At 39.5% G+C, this 21,475-nt stretch overlaps 1 protein-coding gene across 2 annotated transcripts; it reads right to left on the bottom strand.

Annotated features, from left to right (window-relative positions):
* Positions 1-1,342: 1,342 nt before the first annotated feature.
* Positions 1,343-21,127, bottom strand: LOC142368162 (cell division control protein 42 homolog). 2 transcript variants are annotated; one of them, XM_075450256.1, is made up of 6 exons: positions 21,041-21,127; positions 17,045-17,149; positions 8,307-8,379; positions 7,952-8,061; positions 6,035-6,232; positions 1,343-4,048 (listed from the first exon to the last, which is right to left on the bottom strand). In XM_075450256.1, the coding sequence occupies exons 2-6, from the start codon at positions 17,147-17,149 to the stop codon at positions 3,959-3,961; spliced, it is 576 nt and encodes a 191-aa protein (XP_075306371.1). In that variant the 5' UTR covers positions 21,041-21,127; the 3' UTR covers positions 1,343-3,958. The 2 variants fall into 2 exon arrangements, with proteins under 2 accessions (XP_075306371.1, XP_075306372.1); XM_075450257.1 differs by having other exon boundaries at positions 21,054-21,123.
* Between the last annotated feature and the right edge of the window lie 348 nt (positions 21,128-21,475).

The raw sequence follows: 21,475 nt of genomic DNA, 5'->3' as shown, positions 1-21,475 counted from the left end.
GCAATAATAGTGTTAAGTTACTTACCCTCGGGAATGAGATCCTTCCCCAAGTGAGAGATGAATGGAGCAGGAGATTGACAGACGGATTGGTGCGGCGTCTGCAGTGATGTGGGCTCTGCACCGGCCCGTCGTGGTGAAGAAGGAGCTGAGCCAGAAGGCGAAGCTCTCGATTTACCAGTCAATCTATGTTCCTAACCTCACCTATGGTCACGAGCTGTGGGTAGTGACCGAGAGAATGAGATCGCGAATACATGCGGCCGAAATTAGTTTCCTCCACAGCGTGTCTGGGCTCTCCCTTATTGGGCTCGGTATTGGCCCAAGTTCTGGAAACATTCATCGGTGAAATGTTTGGCGCACACATACACAAATCTCTTCGGTTCTGTCGTCACTTTCCCAGAAAAAACTAAATCTGTCCACTGGCTCTTTAGAGGTTCTGATGCAGGAGCTCTAAACAGATTTTTTTACATCCATGTACAGCGCAATGAGCTGGCCAAAGAGCTGTGGGTGGGGAAAGGCAGTTTTGGTATAGCCATATATGGGCTCTGGGTGGAAACAACCTCCACGTCATAAGCGGCGGCTTTCCCGATCAGGCCATCTGCATGGTCACATTTCCAAAGGCGGAGAATAATTTCCAGTGCATGGTTTAGGTTTATCCTCATTTTTAGCCACTGGGGGACCGCAGGCAGGCTAGAGGAACTCATATTAATGTTAAACAACCTTAAAAAGTGAAGTGCCATGTCTCCTTTAAATGGTTAGAAATTTATTTTTTTATTTCAAACTTCTTAAAGATATGTCATTTTTAGCATCTTTTTTTCCAAAGTTATACTGCTTTAAAATATAAAGATTCATGGATATTTTTCAACCACCTATTCCAAATTTAATGTTTGTTTGTGTTTTATTAGATTTGATGATACAATTCAAGCACACCATTAAGCTTTTACCTTCTGCTTATTAGCAAAACAGAAAATTTGAAATGCTGCAATTTAACATGAATAACGAGCTCCAAGTGAGTAATTTGAATAATTTACATGGATTTTCAAGCTTAGTTTTAAACAACTGTGTCAAAAGCCTTAAAAACTGAGGCAAAGTATTCATTTCCATTGTAAGTGAACACTTTCTGATAGTTTGGAATAATCTTTTTAAAACAGAAAAATATCAAGTAAATGAGGACAAAACGGCTCAGTATCATGCTTTTCTTTTTTTTTAAAGAAAAGGAAAGAATGAGGAGAAAGAAAGAGAAAACTATTATAGCAGGTGATGAAAAAGGGTAACCAGTGGAGGGAGAAACATCCTGGATAAAGTTTAGGTTAATAAAATAGAATCAAATCATGGTAAGACAACATTCAAGTACTATTTTTATTAATTCAAAACACCCACCACTTCCAACATTCAACTTTCAATACAAAGCAGAATTTTCCACATCTGTAATTATTGCTTCAGATATATATTTTTTCTTTGCTATCAAAGCTCATTATAAGGGTCTTTTAGTTTGTCAAGCCATGCCAGTGATTCTCACCAACTGTTGACACATAACTGTCAAGTAATAGAAACTAAAAAAAAAAAGAAAAAAAAAACTAAAAAGAGAAGAAACAAAAACTCCACAAAGTTTCCAAAACCTTCCAAGAATAATGTTCCCCCAAGAAAACGATGAAGAGAAAAAAAAGCTAACAAAAATAATAGTTTATATAATACTTGGAATCATCCATACATGATCAGAATAAACTGTTATCAACAAAAGATTCAGATATTGGAAGATAAATTGCATCTCAGGTCATTTCAATGAGAAATACAGTCAGGTTTAGGTTTGAAATAGTTTCCTGGGCTCAGGACGGTCAGTGTTAGAGAGCATCAACTCTGCAGAGGTTTCACACAGAAAGAAGGGTTTGGCAAATAACACGAGAATGATGAGTAAAAACACGAGGCTCTGCGAACAGTAATGACTCTTTTCAGTCTTCGTTTTGATGAAGCAGGCTGGACTTTAAACACTTACAATGAAAGATTGTCTTATTCAAAGAACAGCAATCTAAAGCGGAGCCTGTGGAGCATTTAAAAATATATATAGTACTGTAAGATATCGTAGATTTAAGTCCACATTCTGAGGTTGGTTTATGTCCTCAAACACTGATCCAGTCTACTTTTGGCCAAAGAAACAACAAAAAGAACCTTTGAACTGAGCAGTATTTTCCTTAAAGGCTTGCAGGAGGTGCTAAAACACCAACGAGCTCCAGTCAGAAGGAGACAGAAGCAGGAGTGGACCAAATACAAGGAAGTTGTGTGAGCTGCTTGGTCTTTGGCCACATATACTCTTAACAGGGGAAAATCTCTGGACACCATAGCCAACTCAATAAGTGTATAACCAGTTAATCAAGAGATTTATTAGCAAAAAGAAGCATATCATACAGTTTGACTAAAATATTTGTTCCAAATCCTTCCACTGTGACGGTTTTAAGGATTGGACTAGTTTTGAGCCTTAAGGCTGAGGCCATCCGAACAAGGAGAGATTGTTTTAAGGCATTTTAAGAGCTGCGAGATTTGTGAGGTTTAAGACTCATAAAATAGCTGGAGTGATACATGGAAATAAAGGCGCTTTTCAGGTTTTTGCAACCAAAAGTGCAACGTGAAGCCACTTTAAAAATGACAGGATGAGTCAAATATGAACAGTGAAACTTGTTGAACAGCAGAGAAACAATTCAAGGAGTCAGCTGAGATCTGTGGAAACTAACATTCATCGATCCTCATTTATTCTAAGGCAAAATTCAAAAGCTGTGAAGGCTGTTTTCTCTGAGAGCATCAACATTGTTGTGCTTTAAAGCTTTGAGGCTGAGGCTCTTCTTAACGACAGAATTTATATTAACAAGGCTAAATAGCTAAAAGATGAATAAAATGAGCTGAAAATATCAGGGCCTTTGAGAAACCGGCGACAGTGTCTCACAAATATCTGGAGTTGTTCGGTTCAGGATGTGACGTGTCCCCACTGAGATGCCAGGAAAGGGAAAAGCTAACGTGCCTGCTGAGAAAAACAAAACAAAAAAAACAAACTTGTGCACATGCAAATGTATCCGTTATGATCTTGTTTTGTCTGGTGAAAACACTGACTCAAACTTGGGTGATTCTTCTATGTTTGTTAAATATTTGATGGTGCACTAAGCTACAGGGAATATTGTTCGACAGTCGACTTCTCTACTTGTTTTATTCAGTTGGTTCAACGATGATCAATGTCATTGATTTCTAAATGTCAAAACTCTATTCTTTAAACTGCATTCTGCAGCTTGAACAGAAGTTAAAGTTTTCAAGCACTGTTTTCACGCTTAAAAAGCTTCTTTTTTTTTTCTAACCTCACTATGAACTGATTAAGCTGCTTAGAAATTTGCATGCGAGCTTCGAATTCCAGACGTTTTTTCTGTAACTTATCTGAAATTGATTGTGATATGATTAAAGCAGCGATTCTGACACTAGATCTTTAGGAAGGCTATTTTGAATATATCCGCCAGCTGTGCACAGCTGGAAAAAAGGATTTTGTGTATTTTCATTAAAAAGAAAAACCCAAAAGAAACTGGAGATGATTTTTATTACTTCCAAATACACTGAGGGCTGAACATTTCTAATCATCACTCCAAATAAGAACTTGGTTTCCAGTTAAGCTGCAAATGCGACTCTCTGTCTTTCTATTGCTCAATCTGCTTTCTCCCATTATTAAAACCCCGTTTCCTGGTTATTGAGGATAGTTGTTCAAATATGTTAGTTTTATTAGGGTGACACGTATCTATGAGGAAAATAAAGCAACCATCTGTTCCAACACCACACCCAAGTTAGGTCACTACGGCTGAAGGCACTGTTTAAACATGAGTCTACTTGGCCCACCCTCCCCTTGGTGCTCCCTCCCTCTGTTCCCATTGAGGTTCATCTCTTCCCTGTGCACCTCCATCTATTCTTCTTCCTCCTCCTCTTCTCGTGGCGTCTATAGGAGGACGCAGCGCTTTTTGGGTTTGTTATCTGGGGGTTCCAGAGCTGCAAGGATGGCCTCGTCGAACACGTTCTTCAGTCCTCTCTGAAAGTGAAACAAGTGGCGACAACGATGAGCATTGTTGAGGAAAGAGAAACCCGGGTGAAAACGGCCAAAATCAAAAGAAAATTGCAAATGTCATTCAGGAAAACAAGTCAGTGAAATCAACACAGAAAACTGAAGAACAAAGATGGTGCAATGCTCCACTTGTATGAGGTCAACTCAACATATTTCTCATTTCTCTGACACACCCTGCAATGCAAAGCAAAGCTTCAAAAGACATAAAATGGAAGAAATTATTAGCTGTCATGTCAAAGGAAAAGAACTCTCAATGTTAAGGTTTTGTGTATCAGGCCAATAAAATCATGATATAATACACTGTCGTCATTGAGTGAACAGAAACTAAGCCAAAGAGCAGCAGCAGTGAGTTAAAAACTGAGTACACCCTAACAGGGTACATCATCATTAGGATTAAAGCACAACTTTTTTCTAAACTTCTTTATCACCTGACACTATTGGAAACTTAATACAGCAGCAAGCGGCCATGTGAAGACAGCGATGTACTGATGTGCAGAGCTTCAGGTTTCAGCTGAGAGGAAACTGTACGTGTTCATTCTGTACCGCTTCAGCTAAAGACACACCGAGAGAGGGACACGACCCAATCCAAGACACCTCGTTTCATCTGAGATGGAGAGACTCAAGAGTCATTTGAAATGCTGAACGTTGAGGTTTCGCTTTTGGTTTTGGCTACGTTTGTTTTAGTCTGAGTTGCTGCAGCTCAGGCACGACAAACATTAGTTCCTTAAGGTCATATAAAACCATTTTAACATTGTCGTTTTGTTCTGTTCACAGCCAAAAGGCTTATATACTTAATTAACTATAACATAAGGCAATACGAAACACAGAATCTTCAGATGCTGCATCATCAGAATATTGAAATTTCCAGTTGGAAAACTACTTTGGAAACTGACTCGATATCGCAATTTTTAATGACGTCTAGTCCTTATTGATTAATTAATCAGTACACGAATAGCTTTTCGAAGCTTTATTGATATTGGAAAATTTGATCATTTTGGAAAGTTTATCCATAATTATCACCTGCTGTTGTAAGTCAGTCAAACACAAATGTTTCATCCCATGTGATAAGTTGTGGTCTGTGTTATCACACACATTATGGATTCTGAAGGACATATTTATTTTTTTAATTAATAAATATATATTTTTTTCATTTTTTACTTTATTTATTTATTTTTTTATTTATTTGATTTTGTTGTTTTTTTTTTTTTAATTTTTGGGGGGCTCTTATGTCTTTAAAGGGGAACTGCGGTATTTTCAACATTAAGCCTCTTTTCTGAGTCGTCTGCAATGTTTTAGAACCCCCCCCTCACCGCTTTTTTGATGTTTACTGCTGTCTCCGGTATTTGCCTAATTTTGATTCTTCTCAACCTGCCTCAGAATGGCAAGCATGGTGCATGTCCAAAAAGGTCCGTAAAAGCACCATAAACGTCCGTTTTCAAAAGCATCAACTCACCGGAGTGGTTACTGGTGTGCACTGGTAATCCATATCAAATTTCGTTGTGAAAAGTTGCTTCTGTCGTGTTTTGTTTGACATTTTGTACTGGATGTTCGTTGATATTACTCCGCCACCGCTAAGAAAATAGTTCGAGCATGAACGAGCTGCCAAATAAAACACGACAGAAGCAACTTTTCGCAACGAAATTTGATACGGATTACCAGTGCACACCAGTAACCACTCCGGTGAGATGATGATTTTGAAAACAGACGTTTATGGTGCTTTTACGGACCTTTTTGGACATGCATATGACTTGCCGTTCTGAAGCAGGTTGAGATGAATCAAAATTAGGCAAATACAGGAGACAGCAGTACATGGGGTGCCTGCTTAACCCACTACGCCACAGACCACCCCGATGACATATTTCTAATGATCTAACCATAACCAGCTGGCCGATGGTTAGATCATGCATAAAAAGCTGTTTCTAACTACACAAACATGAAATGAGACGTGTGTACCTGCGTGAGAGCTGAACACTCCACATATTTGACGGCCTTGAGCTCACGGGCCAGCTTCTCGCCGCTCTCACAGGTCAGGGCTCGCTGCTTGTTCTTGGCCAGTTTCTCCAGAGTGTTGCTGTCGTCTCTCAGATCCATCTGAGTCCCGACCAGCAGGAAGGGCGTCCGTGGACAGTGGTGGGAAATCTCTGGCACCCACTGTGAAAAGACGAGCTCCAGGTCAGGGCTGACAGACTGAGCAGCGAGCAGGAGTCACAGTCACAGTTAGAAACTACAAGGCAGGGTGTGCTGAAATTAGATTTAAATCTAGGTCATTGGGTCTTTAGTTCACGCTCTGAAGCGGTTTGTGGAGATTTTTCATGACATCTTTACCCTCCTGAATTATCGGTCAGTACTTTAAAGAAAAGGTGACATGAACACAAACCAAAACTAAAACTTGAAAAACAAACATGTTGAGTTTCCATCTGAATGTAAAGTAAATAATAACACCCTGCAACACCTAGCTTTGGAATGCAGCATTCGGTCTAACATTCGGTGACTCTGCAGTAGTTACGTGTTCGATCAATTCTTCCAGCTTACTCATTCCTGCTTTGTGCTGCTTTGATTCACGGTCCAGTTAAATTGAATAAACCAGCCAAATGTTCTCAGAAAGTGTATCAGGAGTGTAAATAACAACAGGATGGAGTTTAATACCATCCCTTCATGTGGTAGCATCTTCCAGGCTCATCCTGGGAGGAAGTAGTTGTTAATGGATGTAACTTTAGTACTGTGAGTAGGTCACAGCTCCAACTGGCAATTTAATCACCTTCTCTTAGGACATAGTCATTGCGCAGCTCCTCAAGCTTTAATTGGTGGCTCGCACTCGCATAGTAGCTTATAACAATATGATAACAATAACAATATTTTTTTTCAAATAACATACAGCGAATACTGCACAGTATTAAGTATTTTTATTAAGTTTGCGTTTTTGTAGGATTAAGTATTTTCATTAAGTATTAATTAAGGTTTAATGGTGTTTCCTAAAGGGGGTTCTGTTAAACCTGGCAACGCAGCCCGCTTAAACCACCGTCACACTTGACCGCAGTGCAAGCTAGCTCCTTTAGCCAGCACGAGATGCCTTCATAATGGATCGGTTTGCAATTAAAAAAGGGCAAAAACCAGCACAAAAACCAAACAAAAATCAGCATGAAGACGCCAGAGAGGGGACGAGCAGGCAAACGTCGGGTGTACCGGGAGATGCAGGCACAACGGATCGTTTTTTAATTAAAAAAAAAAAAAAAAAAAAGGGGAAAAAAACAGCACAAAAACCATGCCCATCTTGAATGTCTCACTATGATTACAACAACAAACTACAAATACAACATGAAGAAAGTCAAGGACATGCATGCCAGCTTCCCCTCATCCCAGAATTGAGGTAAATGTGGTCTTAATTGAAAATGTATTGGCTGTGTCGTTTCTTTTTTGGTGGGATGTTTTATATGTAGAAATGCATATTTGCAAAAGGGGACTTAGTATGTTGTCGTAAAAGTGGCTCTTCCCTTGATTTTGCTCTGCCAATGTGGCTCTTGTGAAAAAAAATAGTGAGTATCACTGTCTTAGGGAATCTATTAGCTAAAAACCCCAACTGCACCCTAATATCAGTGGAAAAAAAGGGATAAGAGTAGTTTTTTTGAGACAGTCATTGAGTAAAACCTCATAACGCTAAAACATAATGAAAAGCTTGGTGACACAGAGCACAGTGGACGATGGGAACTGAAACCATTTCAACCACTAATACCACAATGGTTAGCTTTCTTTGGCAGAGCCTGTCTTCATCTCACTGAACTGCATTTTTTTTTTCTTTTATTCAGCTGCGTTATGTGGAAATTACAAAGTAGAAAACAGCTAGATGGAAACAACCACAGAAACTATGCAAACCTTCTCTCTGACGTTTTCAAAGGAGGAAGGAGACACAACGGAGAAACAGACGAGGAAGACGTCGGTCTGAGGGTAGCTGAGGGGTCGCAGTCTGTCGTAGTCCTCCTGACCTGAAGGGGGAAGAAGTACAGACAGTCTGAGCTAAACCTCATCCCCAGCAGCAGCTGGAATAAGGAGACGAAAACATTTCTCTGCTTGTTTAACTGTCAAACACTGAGGTTTCTGATCAAACCTTACAGAACACATACAGCTGATAATCTTTGGATAAAACGGTTTTCTTTACTGCTCCACTTGCTTTAGTTGTTTCAACAAACTGAAGCATCCAACAGAGAATTTAAATAGGTTAAATTTGTACCTGCAGTATCAAACAGTCCCAGAGTGTACGGCTCCCCGCCGATCATCACCGTCACAGCATAGTTGTCAAACACCTGGGGGCGACAGAGGGCGAAGAGATGGTGAGCACAGGTTGGAAAATATGTGGAGAGGAAGCTCGGAAAAATGGAACTGAACATTTCAAAATAAAACAATAAGTAGACTTCCCAGCTTTAACAAATTATGATATTTACTGCACTTTATGAACCCAAAATTAACCCTGCACGTGTCAGGGCTGCATAGTTCTCAGCAGGTAATAAGTAATGAAGCTGGCTGGGAGGCGCTCAGAGTTGGGAGTGCTGAAAAAAATACAGGGCTCCAGACTGCGACCAAAATATGAGCGTACGCGACTGAATTTCACATCTGCATACGCGTACGCGACCAGTAAATTTGCTCTTTTTTTTTTTGTTTGTTTTACACGTTAAACGTGGAAGGGGCGCTTCATTAGCCACATTCAGACAGAGCAATTCGAAGAAAGCAATTCTAAGAACGGTCCTCCTCAAATTTTGTTCTGATAGCTGCCCTTCCCCAGCGGAACTGTTTCAGTTTGCATTCGCACAAGTCGGGACCCGATAGAGACTGATGCGACGCAACCGTCTGCGACAGTGACGTGTTACTTTAGCGCCACATTCAACAACAAAACAAAACCCGGTAAAAGTAAGGAGAGAAGAAAAAAACACCACCAAGAAGCTAATATGGAGAGCGGGGAGGCCACCGTGTTCATGGTCTGCATGATGGTGATATTAATCATGGACGATCACATCGGGCGTCTAACATCGAGTCTGGAAGAGCTCACAGAGAGAGTCAGGAGACGAAGGATCGAGCGCAGGCCATACGTCTTCGTTTCATGAAGGAAGGAGAGCAGAGCGCCGCAGACAAAGGAGACGACGTGTCAGTTTAACTTATTAAACACGCGCCGGTTGTGTCTGTGTCGTATGAGGAAACATTTCAGCCGTGACAACATGACAAGGGGCGTAGCTACGGACCACCAAACACCTACGTCAGATGTGTTCCTATAGAACCCTGAAAAGACCCAGCTGAGGAGAAGGAGCTAAAATGTTATAGGAACTGCCAAAGGTTCCTACAGTGGGAATGCGGCTATTGAATCCGTAAGCCAATGAGTGTGAGAAGGATACTGTAAGTGGCTAATGTGTGGAGGGGAGGGTCCTACAGTTAATCACGCGCGCATTTACAAACATCTGTGGAAGGTGAAAAAGAAAGATTTCACATCACAACCTGTTTGAAAAGAGCAAGCGACCTATTGACTCGTTCTTCAGACGTGGGGCTAGTGCGCCAGTGCCGCAGTCTACAGTGTCCCAGTTGGATGATGATGATTCAGACTCAGAGGTTTGTGTGGGGAAAAAGGTCTGAACCCAAAATTTTCGCGAAGAGTGGCTGCGAGAATTCAGCTGGTTGAGGTACTGTAAGGAGACCAACTCCATGAACTACGAATGTTGCAGTCGCCACCTCAGAACTGCCAGGAACACGAACTTTGCCGACAGTGCAGGCACTTCGCAGTTTAAACATGACACAGTGATGAAACACAATGTTAGCCTCAAGCACAGAGTATGCCGAGACATGTTAACAAATGAAAAAGCAACGCCACTGCCGGTTGCTTTTAGAAGACAAGAGGCATGAGGCAGAAATGATACTGAAATTTAACACGGCCTACTTCGTTGCTAAAGAGGAACTACCCTTCACCAATGCTGTCGGTTTACCTTCCATGTTGCATCTTCATAATTGCACAATAAAATGTGACACTGAATTTGAAACAGCACATTGTGATTTTTTTCATCCATTATCAAGGTATTTATGAGTAATATAGTGAAAATTAGTAGAAATGTGAATATTTGGTTAGTATATTGATTTACGGTGTGTGCCCCTAAAATTTTCTGTTGGGTGCTACAGCGGTCCTCGTGAAAAAAGTTAGTCTGGAGCCCTGAAATAATCTATTCAATTATATTGTTTTAAGTGCTGTGCAACTTTAAATACATTTAGCTTTATTTTAAATTGAGAAAAGCTTAAACAAATGTTCTCACTCAACAACATAGTAGCATATCCAGCTTTGCTCAGTTTTTATGCTTTACCAAGAGTTCGTTGTTGGCCAAACCATCAAAAAACATGCCTGAAACCATTTAGAGGCTACTCGAAAAGGGCTTCAGCGGTGTTGCACTAAAGAGGACAAACTGCACTCCAAGACACACTTATTGAGGACTATTGATCTTGTGACCTCAACAAATAACAACACAACTTATTGAACAATACAGTAAATTCAAACACTCAGGAACAGGTTAGACAGGAAACTGAGGCAGTTTAAACAACGATCACACAAAGCACCTGAAAGTCACAGTGTTGCTATGATGACCGTGTTTTATAAACAGCTAAAAAAAAAAAAAAAAAAAAAAAAAAAATCTAATGTTTTTTACTTTATTTTTAGAAGTTTAAGTCTTTCAGTTACAGCCCCCTGCCTGTAGAGGAGGCTGCAGCCCCTTAAGCACCCCTAAATCCACCATCCCTGGAGTGAAGGGTTACTTAAACTGGCCTTCAATCCCTCAGACTGCTGCACCCAACGTGTCTCTAAACATTTCGTTTCAATACTGAGTCTAAAGCAATTAAATCTAATGTACATAATTTATCAAATGTTTTGATTTCTTAGAATCGGTCCAGATTAATCTCAGTCCTCCAGACAGAATCAAGCTTGCTGAAGGTGTAGTCCAAAATTCATCTCCAAGCACATAGAAAATAATCTCTCACACTGTGTCTTTACTGCGAGTTGTGGCTGCAGTTGGCGACCTGAGAGCGTTTGTAGTGGTCTGACCTTGAGCGTGAGAAGGAACAACTTAGTACAGTACAGAGGTTGTTGACTAGTTGATAAATTCAGAAACTCTACCTCTTCAGTCGTACGATACTCACGAGCTGCCTTTTAATCTTGATTCATTCTTTCAACCAGACAGCAGGTAATCATTCAACTTGTTATTTTGGGGGGGAAAATTAAGGTTTCCCTGATATCAATTTCAGTTGAAAAATGCTTTCATTTAGCAGTTAACTTGTCCGATATGCTGTTGGTGCACAGCTATGTCCAAAATAAAATGCTCTTTTACATGCCAAGTCTGTCAGTCACAGGCACTTTCTGTGTGTTAGTGAGGAAACATTTTTGTGGCTTTTTTAAAGCAATTTTTTTTAGTAGCTTTTTGATTTAGTAGCCGTTTTTCTGTCTTCAATCATTCATCGACATCAAAGATGTGTTTTAATGTCTAAAATCGGGCCTGTGTGGGTGTGGTTTGACAGCAGTGTCTCCTTGACAACAGAAGTAAACAGCTACGCAGATTTACATCATCGTTATTGTATGCTATGTTAGGAGGAAATATGTGACATAACCTCTTTCCCATAAGGCCCCGCCTTCATCCAGCCATAAACAATGAGAACGAGCATTATTGTGTAATGGGGTTAAAATTATTTACGGTGGCCTTAAACGTTGCCACCATGAATGGCTGAAGAAAAACCATGTAAAAATGAAACTGAATGTTCTCAGTATATGACACTGTTATGCTTCTGCTGTTATGAGGACTGACTCATCTCTAAGCTCAATCATCCCTCCTGTTTCAGCACTCTCATACCTTCAGGCTGCTGCCATGTGCATAACAAGCAGCACGGCCCCAACATGCCTGCTAACCCCAGCTCTGTGAACATGGAGGTGAGCTCAGGCAGGAAGTTAGATAATCTGCAGAGCACAGTTTCAACACGCAGACCTGCTGCTGTCTGCTGTAGCCTGCAGATACTTGCTAGCTTTTAATGAGGCTCTGTATGCACAGACAGGCTCCAGATACACTGGACGACGTGGCCTTCAGGAGAGGAAACTACATAAAGCAGCTCCATGCATGCTTTCAAGCTAGAACTAGTCCTGTATGACCTTTATTTAACCAGGCAGGATAACAGTAGGACACTCACTGGTTGAAAGATATCTCACATTGATGCTGCTGTAAGGCCTTGTCCTAAGCACTAAAGTACATTTCAAGCACTGATTTGTTGAAGCGACAACTAAAATTGATCATTTGGCACAAAAAAATCTGACCAAATTCCACTCATGACACCTGTAAAGTCTGAAAATCAAGCTCACACAAGGTAGATGAGAAAAACAGCCAAAATTAGTAAAATCAGAAACTCAAATGTGTCAAATCTCCTTTTCTCATTAAAACAAAACAGATTTGTGGTTCATTTCTACAACAAATATTAGGTCAGCTCTGCAAAATTCTGACTGAATGATGTTTAATGTCAAATTTTTATGAAGCATGCCATGTAATTATGTTTTTGTTATATCTTCTAAAAAGCAAGCGACTGTTCTCATCATTACAGATAAATGTGCCAAAAAAACCTCAATCCATGGCGTACCAAAAGGAAACCGAGAGCTGGCATAGAACCTTACTTAGTAAAAGCTTGATTTTACACTTTTTAATACTCAGTTGCCAGGATCAATGTAAGTGTTACTGGAAATAAATTTTAATGCAATAACACACTGAAAAATGATCATTTTGTCCTTCCAACAGTTTTCTAGAATCATAGTCCTGTAGATCACTGCAGTTGTGAACAATTAGTTCACCGCCTGATGTCTGACCCGGTCCAAATTTAATAGAAATAAGAATGCTATGAGACATGTTTTTATGTCCAGTATAGGTTAGATAGGTTTAAGTATGCCAAAGGGGTTGTTAAAGTCTGTGGATGTAGCTGTGGGCTAAAAGTTTTACTGAAATGGATTGTCGGGTCAGACAATTGGTCACAGTGTTGTAAAAGGCTTTGAATAGATCAAAGGATATGTTGATTTTACAGCTACTTTTCGTATGAAGGAGATAATTGGCATGTAACGTCTATTTTTAGGGGTTAAGCTTTGCTTTCAAGCTTCAAAAGTGGAATTTAAAAAGATAAACATCTGTGACCAAATATGGGTAAAACTTTCAAATTCAGTTTCCTATTGTTTTGTTCACTTAATTCGTTTAGGCTGACAGAACGTTAGATGATTTCTGTATAAAGAATATTTTGACCTACCAGTCATTTTGAATTTTTTTCATTTCATTTCAACTCTTTTTGTTAATTTCTGGCTTTACAACCAAATATTTGCCAAAAAGACCTGGAACCACAACGCATTTCTGAGAGGAGCAAATGGGACGCCATAGTGATCTTTAACTTTTTTTCCTAAAAGGAGATACTTGGACTTTTCAGTCTTTTTATGTGGAGTTGATGTCACCTCCAGGGAGAAGCAGATGAACAGAACAATTAAAAATGACTTCAAGCTGTTCTATTTAGTCGATTTTTAACTTTTTTTTGTATTTTCCAGAACTGAGAGGCAACAAACCTTCCAGACGGTTCTGGGTGCAACACACTGGCGTGAAGAACACACGCAGGCTGGGATACTCGGTTCGAGTTCGACACGTTAAAGCAAAATAGTTCAGATGGTTCACAGAAATCCAAATCATGTAGATGTGCTCCATGTTCACACACAGACAGCACAGATGCAGGTAGGTGACGATAATGTGTTTGGACAGAGCTCAGATAACGGAAGCTGCTGGAAACAATCAGATCACAACAGACGCTGGAAATCAGCTGTACAGAAAAGTGCGCTGCCAGTACCTTTGTTAGAGCTGCAATAATTCTAGCCGTCGTCTATATAAGACACATTTACCGTGAAAAGCAACACGTTGGCACAACCGAACAAAGCCGCTCCACTTAGATTCTGAATTATGTCCTGGAAGAGACTTTCTTTCTCCTGATTTCTTATTGTGGGTGTTATCAGCTGACAAACAGGAAACAACACAGCAAAAGCACAACCAAGCCAAGACGAAACAGAAAGTCTGCACACATTTACTGTAACCAATCTGTTGACCAAGTGCAGTCGCAGGACATCCTCTGTGAAAGCAGACACTGTAACTGTGCCAAAAACCTAAACATCCAACCATAAATGAACAAATCCCATTTAACATGAGAAAAGCTACACTGCTGAAAGTTATTTTTGTGTCCATCCTCTAGTCATTCAACTTGAGGGGCGGCATTAAAGTTTGTTGTGCAAGCGGTTTATTGATGGTGTGAGATGAAGATTAAATGTTTAAGGCTATTTCGAACAATAAGATAATGAAGGCAGGAAGAGGATGTTGCTTATGGGATAAAAACAGAACACAATGAAATAATAAGATATGAAAAGAACAATCAGAATTGTTCACTTAAGAAGACGTTAATGAGACTTGAAGAGCTAAGGAAATGCTAAATGATTTGGTTGGTTGAGATAAGCATTTTTTTTTAAAATCTTTTTTTAATTGTAGCAATGTTTTGTGATAAATAATTCAATATTATCATGAAAATGTCTAATTCTTACAAATTAAAAATGAACTCAGTATTTTAAAGCTTTACGTATTCATTCAGAGAAAGTTAAACAAACTAAAGTAAATATTCTAATAATAATCAACTACGAATAATTAAACACCAGTGGTTTTCAATAACTCCTGGAGGTGCAAATATGGCACGGTCTGCCAACAGGTTTGGCATTTTAATTTATAAACTGGTGTTTGAGTCAATACTGTTAACAAGAGCGGTCAGAGACAACATACTTCTGCCAAGGCCCGACAAAACTATTGACTGATCAACATCAAAAGTTAACCCACCATAAAAAGACATTAACTAAGGTGCAAACAATACTATTTAAAGCATTAATCCGTCCACGTGACCAATGCTGTATTTCCCAGTTTTAAAGAAAGTGATCCTGATCTTATCTGGATTTTAATGGTTCGAATGTCTAAGAATGAATCAAATTCAGCTTGAAAGTTTTAGTGGAATCTCCAACATACTTTTCTCCACATCTGCAAGATGATGACGGTTTCTTAACCATCGGAAACGTACAAACTACACATTGGTGGCGACCTCTTTTATATCTGGTTGAATGGTTCCTAACTTTCAACTCAGTGAATCTTAATTTGGTTCATCTATAAATTGCCTAAAGGTAGTTCTGTAAGACATTAGATATTATTTGGCCTCCTGTTTATGTAAATATGTCACAACATTAGTAGAGAGGACCGATAAAGTTACACAAAACAGTTAAAAATAGTGATGTGGAGAGAGATGAGACAAAGGTGGAACAGTCTGGCAGGAAGAGGAAGAAAAATCTGAGTCAGCATTTCTGCTTCTGTAATCCTCTGTTCAAAGTGGGCTGACAGGGATGGGATAGCAACAGAAATCAGAAGAGAACTACTCATCAGTTTGCTGAAACAGTCCCCGAAGCTGCCAATCAATTAGAGTTATGTCAGATATTTCCAGCAGGACAGGCTGGCCTGTCAGCAGTCAGTCAGCTGGTTTCTGACTGCCACAAACCAAAATGGCAGAGTTTACATGAGCAGCTGAGCTGAAGTGGGAGACGGGACCACATTTTGTATCACATTTTTGTGCAATTCAACCAAATAACAAGCAACATATGGTTGTGGGGTGTTTAGAGCAGCATTTCCAAAGTACTTACAATCTATGTAATAATAAGTTACGAAACCTGCGTTTTAAAGAAATAAGATTAGGTGAACTTGGAGGAGAAGGAAGGTGGATCTGTTGGCTTTAATCAGGGCCTTGCTCCGATACAAAGATACGGTACCGTGTGAAAGTCTCGACTCACTCCTCATTTCTTAATTACTTCCAAGGAACCAGACTTTCTTGTTATCTTCTAAAGTGGTCTTGAGCAATAGTTCTCCAGGCCTTCTGAAGGTCTTTAAAAGTTTTTCTTTGGACATTGGCTGCTCTGTCACCCATTGTCATTTCGATCCTTGTACCGGACCATTTTCAGAGGAATGCGTTTTCTGTTCATAAAGCCTCTCCCCACTGACTTATGAATCATTTAAGAGTACAAGAGACAACTCAAGGAATAAAAAAGTGTTGCGTCTACACATAACAGACAACTTAGCGAGGAAACTATTCTAAATTCTATCATTAGCCTTTTTGTTACCAGGAGCCTGTCATAAAAACGCATCATTTGCAAAAGAGAACACATTCTGACAGACAGAAGATAGTATTTCTGCACCAACAAGGTGCAAAGTCCAGCAAAGGCTTGACACAAGACCTGAAAGATGCATCTGGACCTTCAGCTGATCCATCTGATGTTGGCCCAAGTCTCATCAGAAATGGGCTCCATGGAAGGGTGGCTGTCAGGAAGCCGTTCTTAAGGAAGGGAAACGGGGAGAAAAGGCTGAGCTGTGCCAAATGACACAAGAAGTGGACTGAAAATCAGTGGCAGCAGGTCTGATGGAGGGTTGCATCCCCCCCAGAGCCCGGAGCTCAACATTACTGAAGCAGTGTGGGATCATGTTGGCAGAGAACGGAACAAAAGGCAGCCGACATTCCAAAGAAGAGCTTTGGGATGTCCTTCAAGAAGCCCGGAGGACTATTCCTGAAGACTCCTTAAAGAAAGGACAGAAAGTTTGTCTAAGAACATCACTGAATGGGAAAATGATGGGCATGCTGTACATTCAGCAGTGTCAGAGATGTCCGTCTTATTTGGTTTACTACAACGGCTGTAGTTCCAGTGGAGGATCGTTTGTTTTGCGTTTGCTCAGTCCAGACGCTGTAAATAAGTTTCACTTCCTGTGTGACAGGAAGGAGCTTCACGCAGCGTTAAAATCCTGCCATAGTATGTTTGCTGAATGCTACTTTCATATTATAAACTGTGATCGCCTCTGTTTGTGTTATTAAAAGGTTACTCACCGTAGGGACGTATTCAGACGGAAACTTGTTGGTAGTGTAAGAGATGAGCAGGCAGGTCTTCCCCACCGCACCGTCACCAACAACCACACACTTTATAGTCTGCATCTGAGGAGAGGAGAAGCAGGACAGTGAAGGTGAAGCATGTGAGCTGGGACAGTTGGTCTTAAAAGTCTGGTTATGAACACGATCAGTGTGATCCCTCTTAAACCAACCCCCCCACATGCACTGCTTTGCATTAATCTGTGTTGGTGTCATGTGTGCATGAAACCCACGCTGCTTTTTCTAAACATTTTCTGACTGCAATCTGACTAAGTCGACAAAAATAGGGGTGATCAGGCCTCCTAATCTATAGAACAGCTTTCCTAATCATATGAAGAGTACTCAGACCTTTAAAACTTTTCAAGTTGCTATTGAACACCCACCTCTTCTCTTTAGCATTTGACTTTGGATAGACTGACACCTTGATTTTATCCACTGCATTTTATTGTGTTGGTTGCACCCACTCTGACTGCTTTATTGCTCTTGATCTGTTGAAAATTTACCGTACAGCACTTTGGTTCAACTTGTTGTTTTAAACATGCTTTCTTAGTAAAATTGACATTGACATGCATGTATCTGACCTGAACTGCTGCAGTCACGACGACAGACTGACACTTATAGAGTTGAGGTGAGTTAATTCGATATTTTGATCACAGTTTAGATAAAAACCAGCCCTTGCCAAACTTTCTTCCTCCATGGTTTTACCCACAATAATTAGCTAAGGCACCATGTAACCTTTTTGTTTTACTTTACTCTCGTGGCGTTCTGTTTAACACAAAGCGGTGGACTTGTTGTTCTAAGAGAACATAAAGTGGTTCAAGTGTAAGGGTTGGATTCAGGTCACATAAAAGATCCCGTTTTTTGTTAACAGTGCTGTTACTGTAGCGCCATTGATTGATTAGATGTAACACCTACTATTCAAGAAGCTTAAACATGTGGAAAAGTGATTTTTTTTCATCCACTGCTGCTTTGTTTTAACAGCGGTAATCTGATGCTAATCTGTTATGGTGAAATGACAAGCTGTGAGAAAAACTGAGAAAGACTTTTACCTTCACCATATTCATTGACGGGCAAATGGCAAAAATTGTGAGCACACTGTGGCTCTTTCACAGCTACGTCTGAATGAAACTGTGAGGAACATTAAAGTAAAAACCATTGTATGAATGACTGATTGCTGCTGCATTAGCCATACATTTGTGCCCGAAAATGGTTTAATATTACGTGTATGGGCCCTCTGTTGTCACGCCATTAAAAGAAAATCACAGTAAAATATGACTGAAAAGACCATTAAACAGGCAATTCCCAAAAGCTTTGTTGGCTACAATCTTTCAAATCTCTGATTTTCTTAAACTTACACCCTGATTAACTTATTGTTGTTGCTACAGAAATAGTTGTGAGATTAAGTTCTAATTGAAATGATTTACTTAAACAGGAATTAAGAGGCATGTAAGTGATGCCATATCATTTTTGTTTGACACTTTAGATAAGTAAGATAGCACAGCAGGGAATAATCGGATGATTTAAGTCTCAAACTAAAGGAATGACTAAACGATAACTATATAATCGTTAAGAAAAAAAATCCGGCTCCTCATTTCCTCCCTCTGAGTGTTCAGGCAACATGTAAACACCCTTAAGAGGCAAAGCCTGCATGTATCAGGTGGCAGGCTGACTGGAATGCCATGAGCCTCAGTGACTGAGAGACAATTTGAAGGAAACAGTGGCAGCGCTGTAAAGCAGTGTTTACTACACACCGCCCAGAGAACCTGTGACCACCCAGACGCTAAGCAGCTCGCATACCCAGGCTGCTGCCTCATTAAGAGGGACAAAAGCAAATGGGTATGGGCTTCCACTTCATCACTGGCTCTTTGTTTGGGCCATTTAGCTGTGGCAGCATTCGGCTAAACTCTGATGAGTCAGGGACAAGGTAACTGGTCATGGTCTGCATGGACGATGACACTGATTATGTCAGGAGAATTCAATCCTCATTGGTAACTCAAATACACATGAAAACAATTCTGGAAGATTAGATTAGTTTTCGGCGCAGCATTGTTTCTTGTACACACTGTTATCTGCAATATGCAGTCGGGCCTGTTTTGCAATCAGCAGCCTAAAGAGATGGCATTAAACGATACCTGGCAAGTTTAGTTTCCTTTTTAATTTCAAAACGCCTTTAAGCCGCAAGACTGATCTTACTGATTGAATTTACGAGGGTTCCATTTTCAACATCAGGACACATTTACACACTGATGACTTACTGCAAAACAGATAAGTCCAATAACTGAGAAAATGTAATGCCGTTTAAAACTAAATATTTGAAATGTTTGTTGTTTTTATCTCTTTTCAAATAATAAGAATAGCTGTTTATTTATCCTTCATAGTTATCATTATTATCTATGAGCTTTGGACAAGTTGAAAATATCATCTTGATGACAACAAGTTTATTTCAGAATTGAGTAGCCTAAACAGTAAAATGTGTAATCCTGGTCGTGTTTCAAGTGCTTTGGATTTTATATCGGACAATGCCTTTGTAGCATTCATGTGTGAAACGAGGCTTATCAAAAATTATTACATAATCAATCCCAATCATTTGAGATAATTGCTATAATTTAGCATAATCATATAAATTGCTTCCACTCAGCTCTGTATAATCATCTGGATTACATGAACAGAAATAACATATTTCCATCACTTCATCTCATCAACCTTACTGCTGAAGGTCTGAAAGGAGCAGATTCAGTGTTGTCTTCTCCTTGAATAAACATAAATACACATAAAGACCATCTCCTGTCCATAAAGAGTATGTGTATTATTAGATTATTAGGCGTCTATACTATAAATCTAAATTGCACATATTAGAAATATTTCTCTACAGATATCAAGATGTACTTTGATAGCAACCTTGCCAGACTTTATGCCTTTTTTTTTTTTGGAACACCCTACATCAATTTCAATGTTTTTAGGTTTTGAACTGCTTGTTGGAGAAAGAGGCAGTGATTTTGGCTCTGAGAAAATGACAACTTTCCCTTTATTTTTTAACATGCAAGATAAAAACGTTTAACCAGGCATCCAATAAGCAGACTATGATAAAAAACTGAACTGCAGCCATTATGCAGGCAATTGGATGTATGTCTACATTATCCTGTAGCATTTAGAAAACCTATATAATGTAATTTAAATCAATGCTGATGAAGCACATATAAAACCAGTATTCACTAACTGGAATGACTTGTGTAAAGTAAAGCCTTCATCCTCATTTTTACAAAGTGTCTCGTCACAAACCTCCCTCAAATAAAACCGTTGGAGGTGTTAAAGCTATTAATAATTTAACTTCAAATTGATTTCCACAGGAGCTTCTGACTTCCAGCCACTTCCGCGTAGAAAGCATACATGAGCACACATTTCAGTTTCATCGAAGGCAAGCTTGTCGGTTAGTTTGTCGGTACCAATAAAAAGTTATCAAACTACAGTGTTAATACCTGTTCATTTCGGTTTTTTTAGGTAACAAGTTGTTTAACTGTAACTGCTGATTAAAGTTTAGGAAGCTTGCTAACCTCAGCTAAGTGGGAAGCTAACGTAAAGTTACATCCGCCGGACCCCCACCCACAACAAAAAACGACCGATTTAAAATAATTGCAATAATTGCAATACAGTTATATGTTACAACAAAACCACGTTTAGCTGTAACACATAATCTCGTTATATAACAGGCTCTGCTTTACCGAAATAAATCTCACCGGTAAAGTTTGGGCAGAGATTTGAGAGCCCTGCTAGCATAAAGTTAGCTAAAGGAAATCGTTTGTTTTGACAGCTGCCGGTTCGTAGATTTAATTGTCAGCAGGCTAACAATCACAGCCTTCGCGGCAGAAAGAGTTACTTAAAAGCATATAGTGGTTTATCAGTCTATATTCCTTCATTTGTCGTTGGTAAATCAGAGTTCATGAGGCTGAATGCGCCTACCTTCTCTACTTACAGCCGCTGGAGTGCTGGTAATGATGTGGTACGTTCATCTGTCTCCAGTAAACTGAACTGCACCTTCCGCTGATACGGAAGTCGGAAATATAATGCTACGTACAAGTTTCGTCGGACTTATATACATATATATTACATATATTAATATATGTATTAATATGCATGTTTGACAAGGTGTCTCTAAAATGTCTCTATGTCTAAAATGTCTCAATGGATTTTAGTAATAAAGAGGTCAGCAGTTTACCTTTTTAATTAAATGTTAAAAATTGGCACAAGTGTTGTTGTTCACAAACTTTTGTCTGTTTCATTTAATAAATTAAAGACTTACGTTTAAACCATGGAATCTTCTGGCTTTAAAATATTGCACCGTCTTATTTACGTTTTCATTTATTCAGTCTAATCAAAACTAACCCAACTGGCTTT

The sequence above is a fragment of the Odontesthes bonariensis genome, chromosome 18 (genome assembly GCF_027942865.1).
Source record: "Odontesthes bonariensis isolate fOdoBon6 chromosome 18, fOdoBon6.hap1, whole genome shotgun sequence".
Classification (NCBI taxonomy): Eukaryota; Metazoa; Chordata; class Actinopteri; order Atheriniformes; family Atherinopsidae; genus Odontesthes; species Odontesthes bonariensis.
This window is presented reverse-complemented; position numbering and strand designations above follow the sequence as displayed.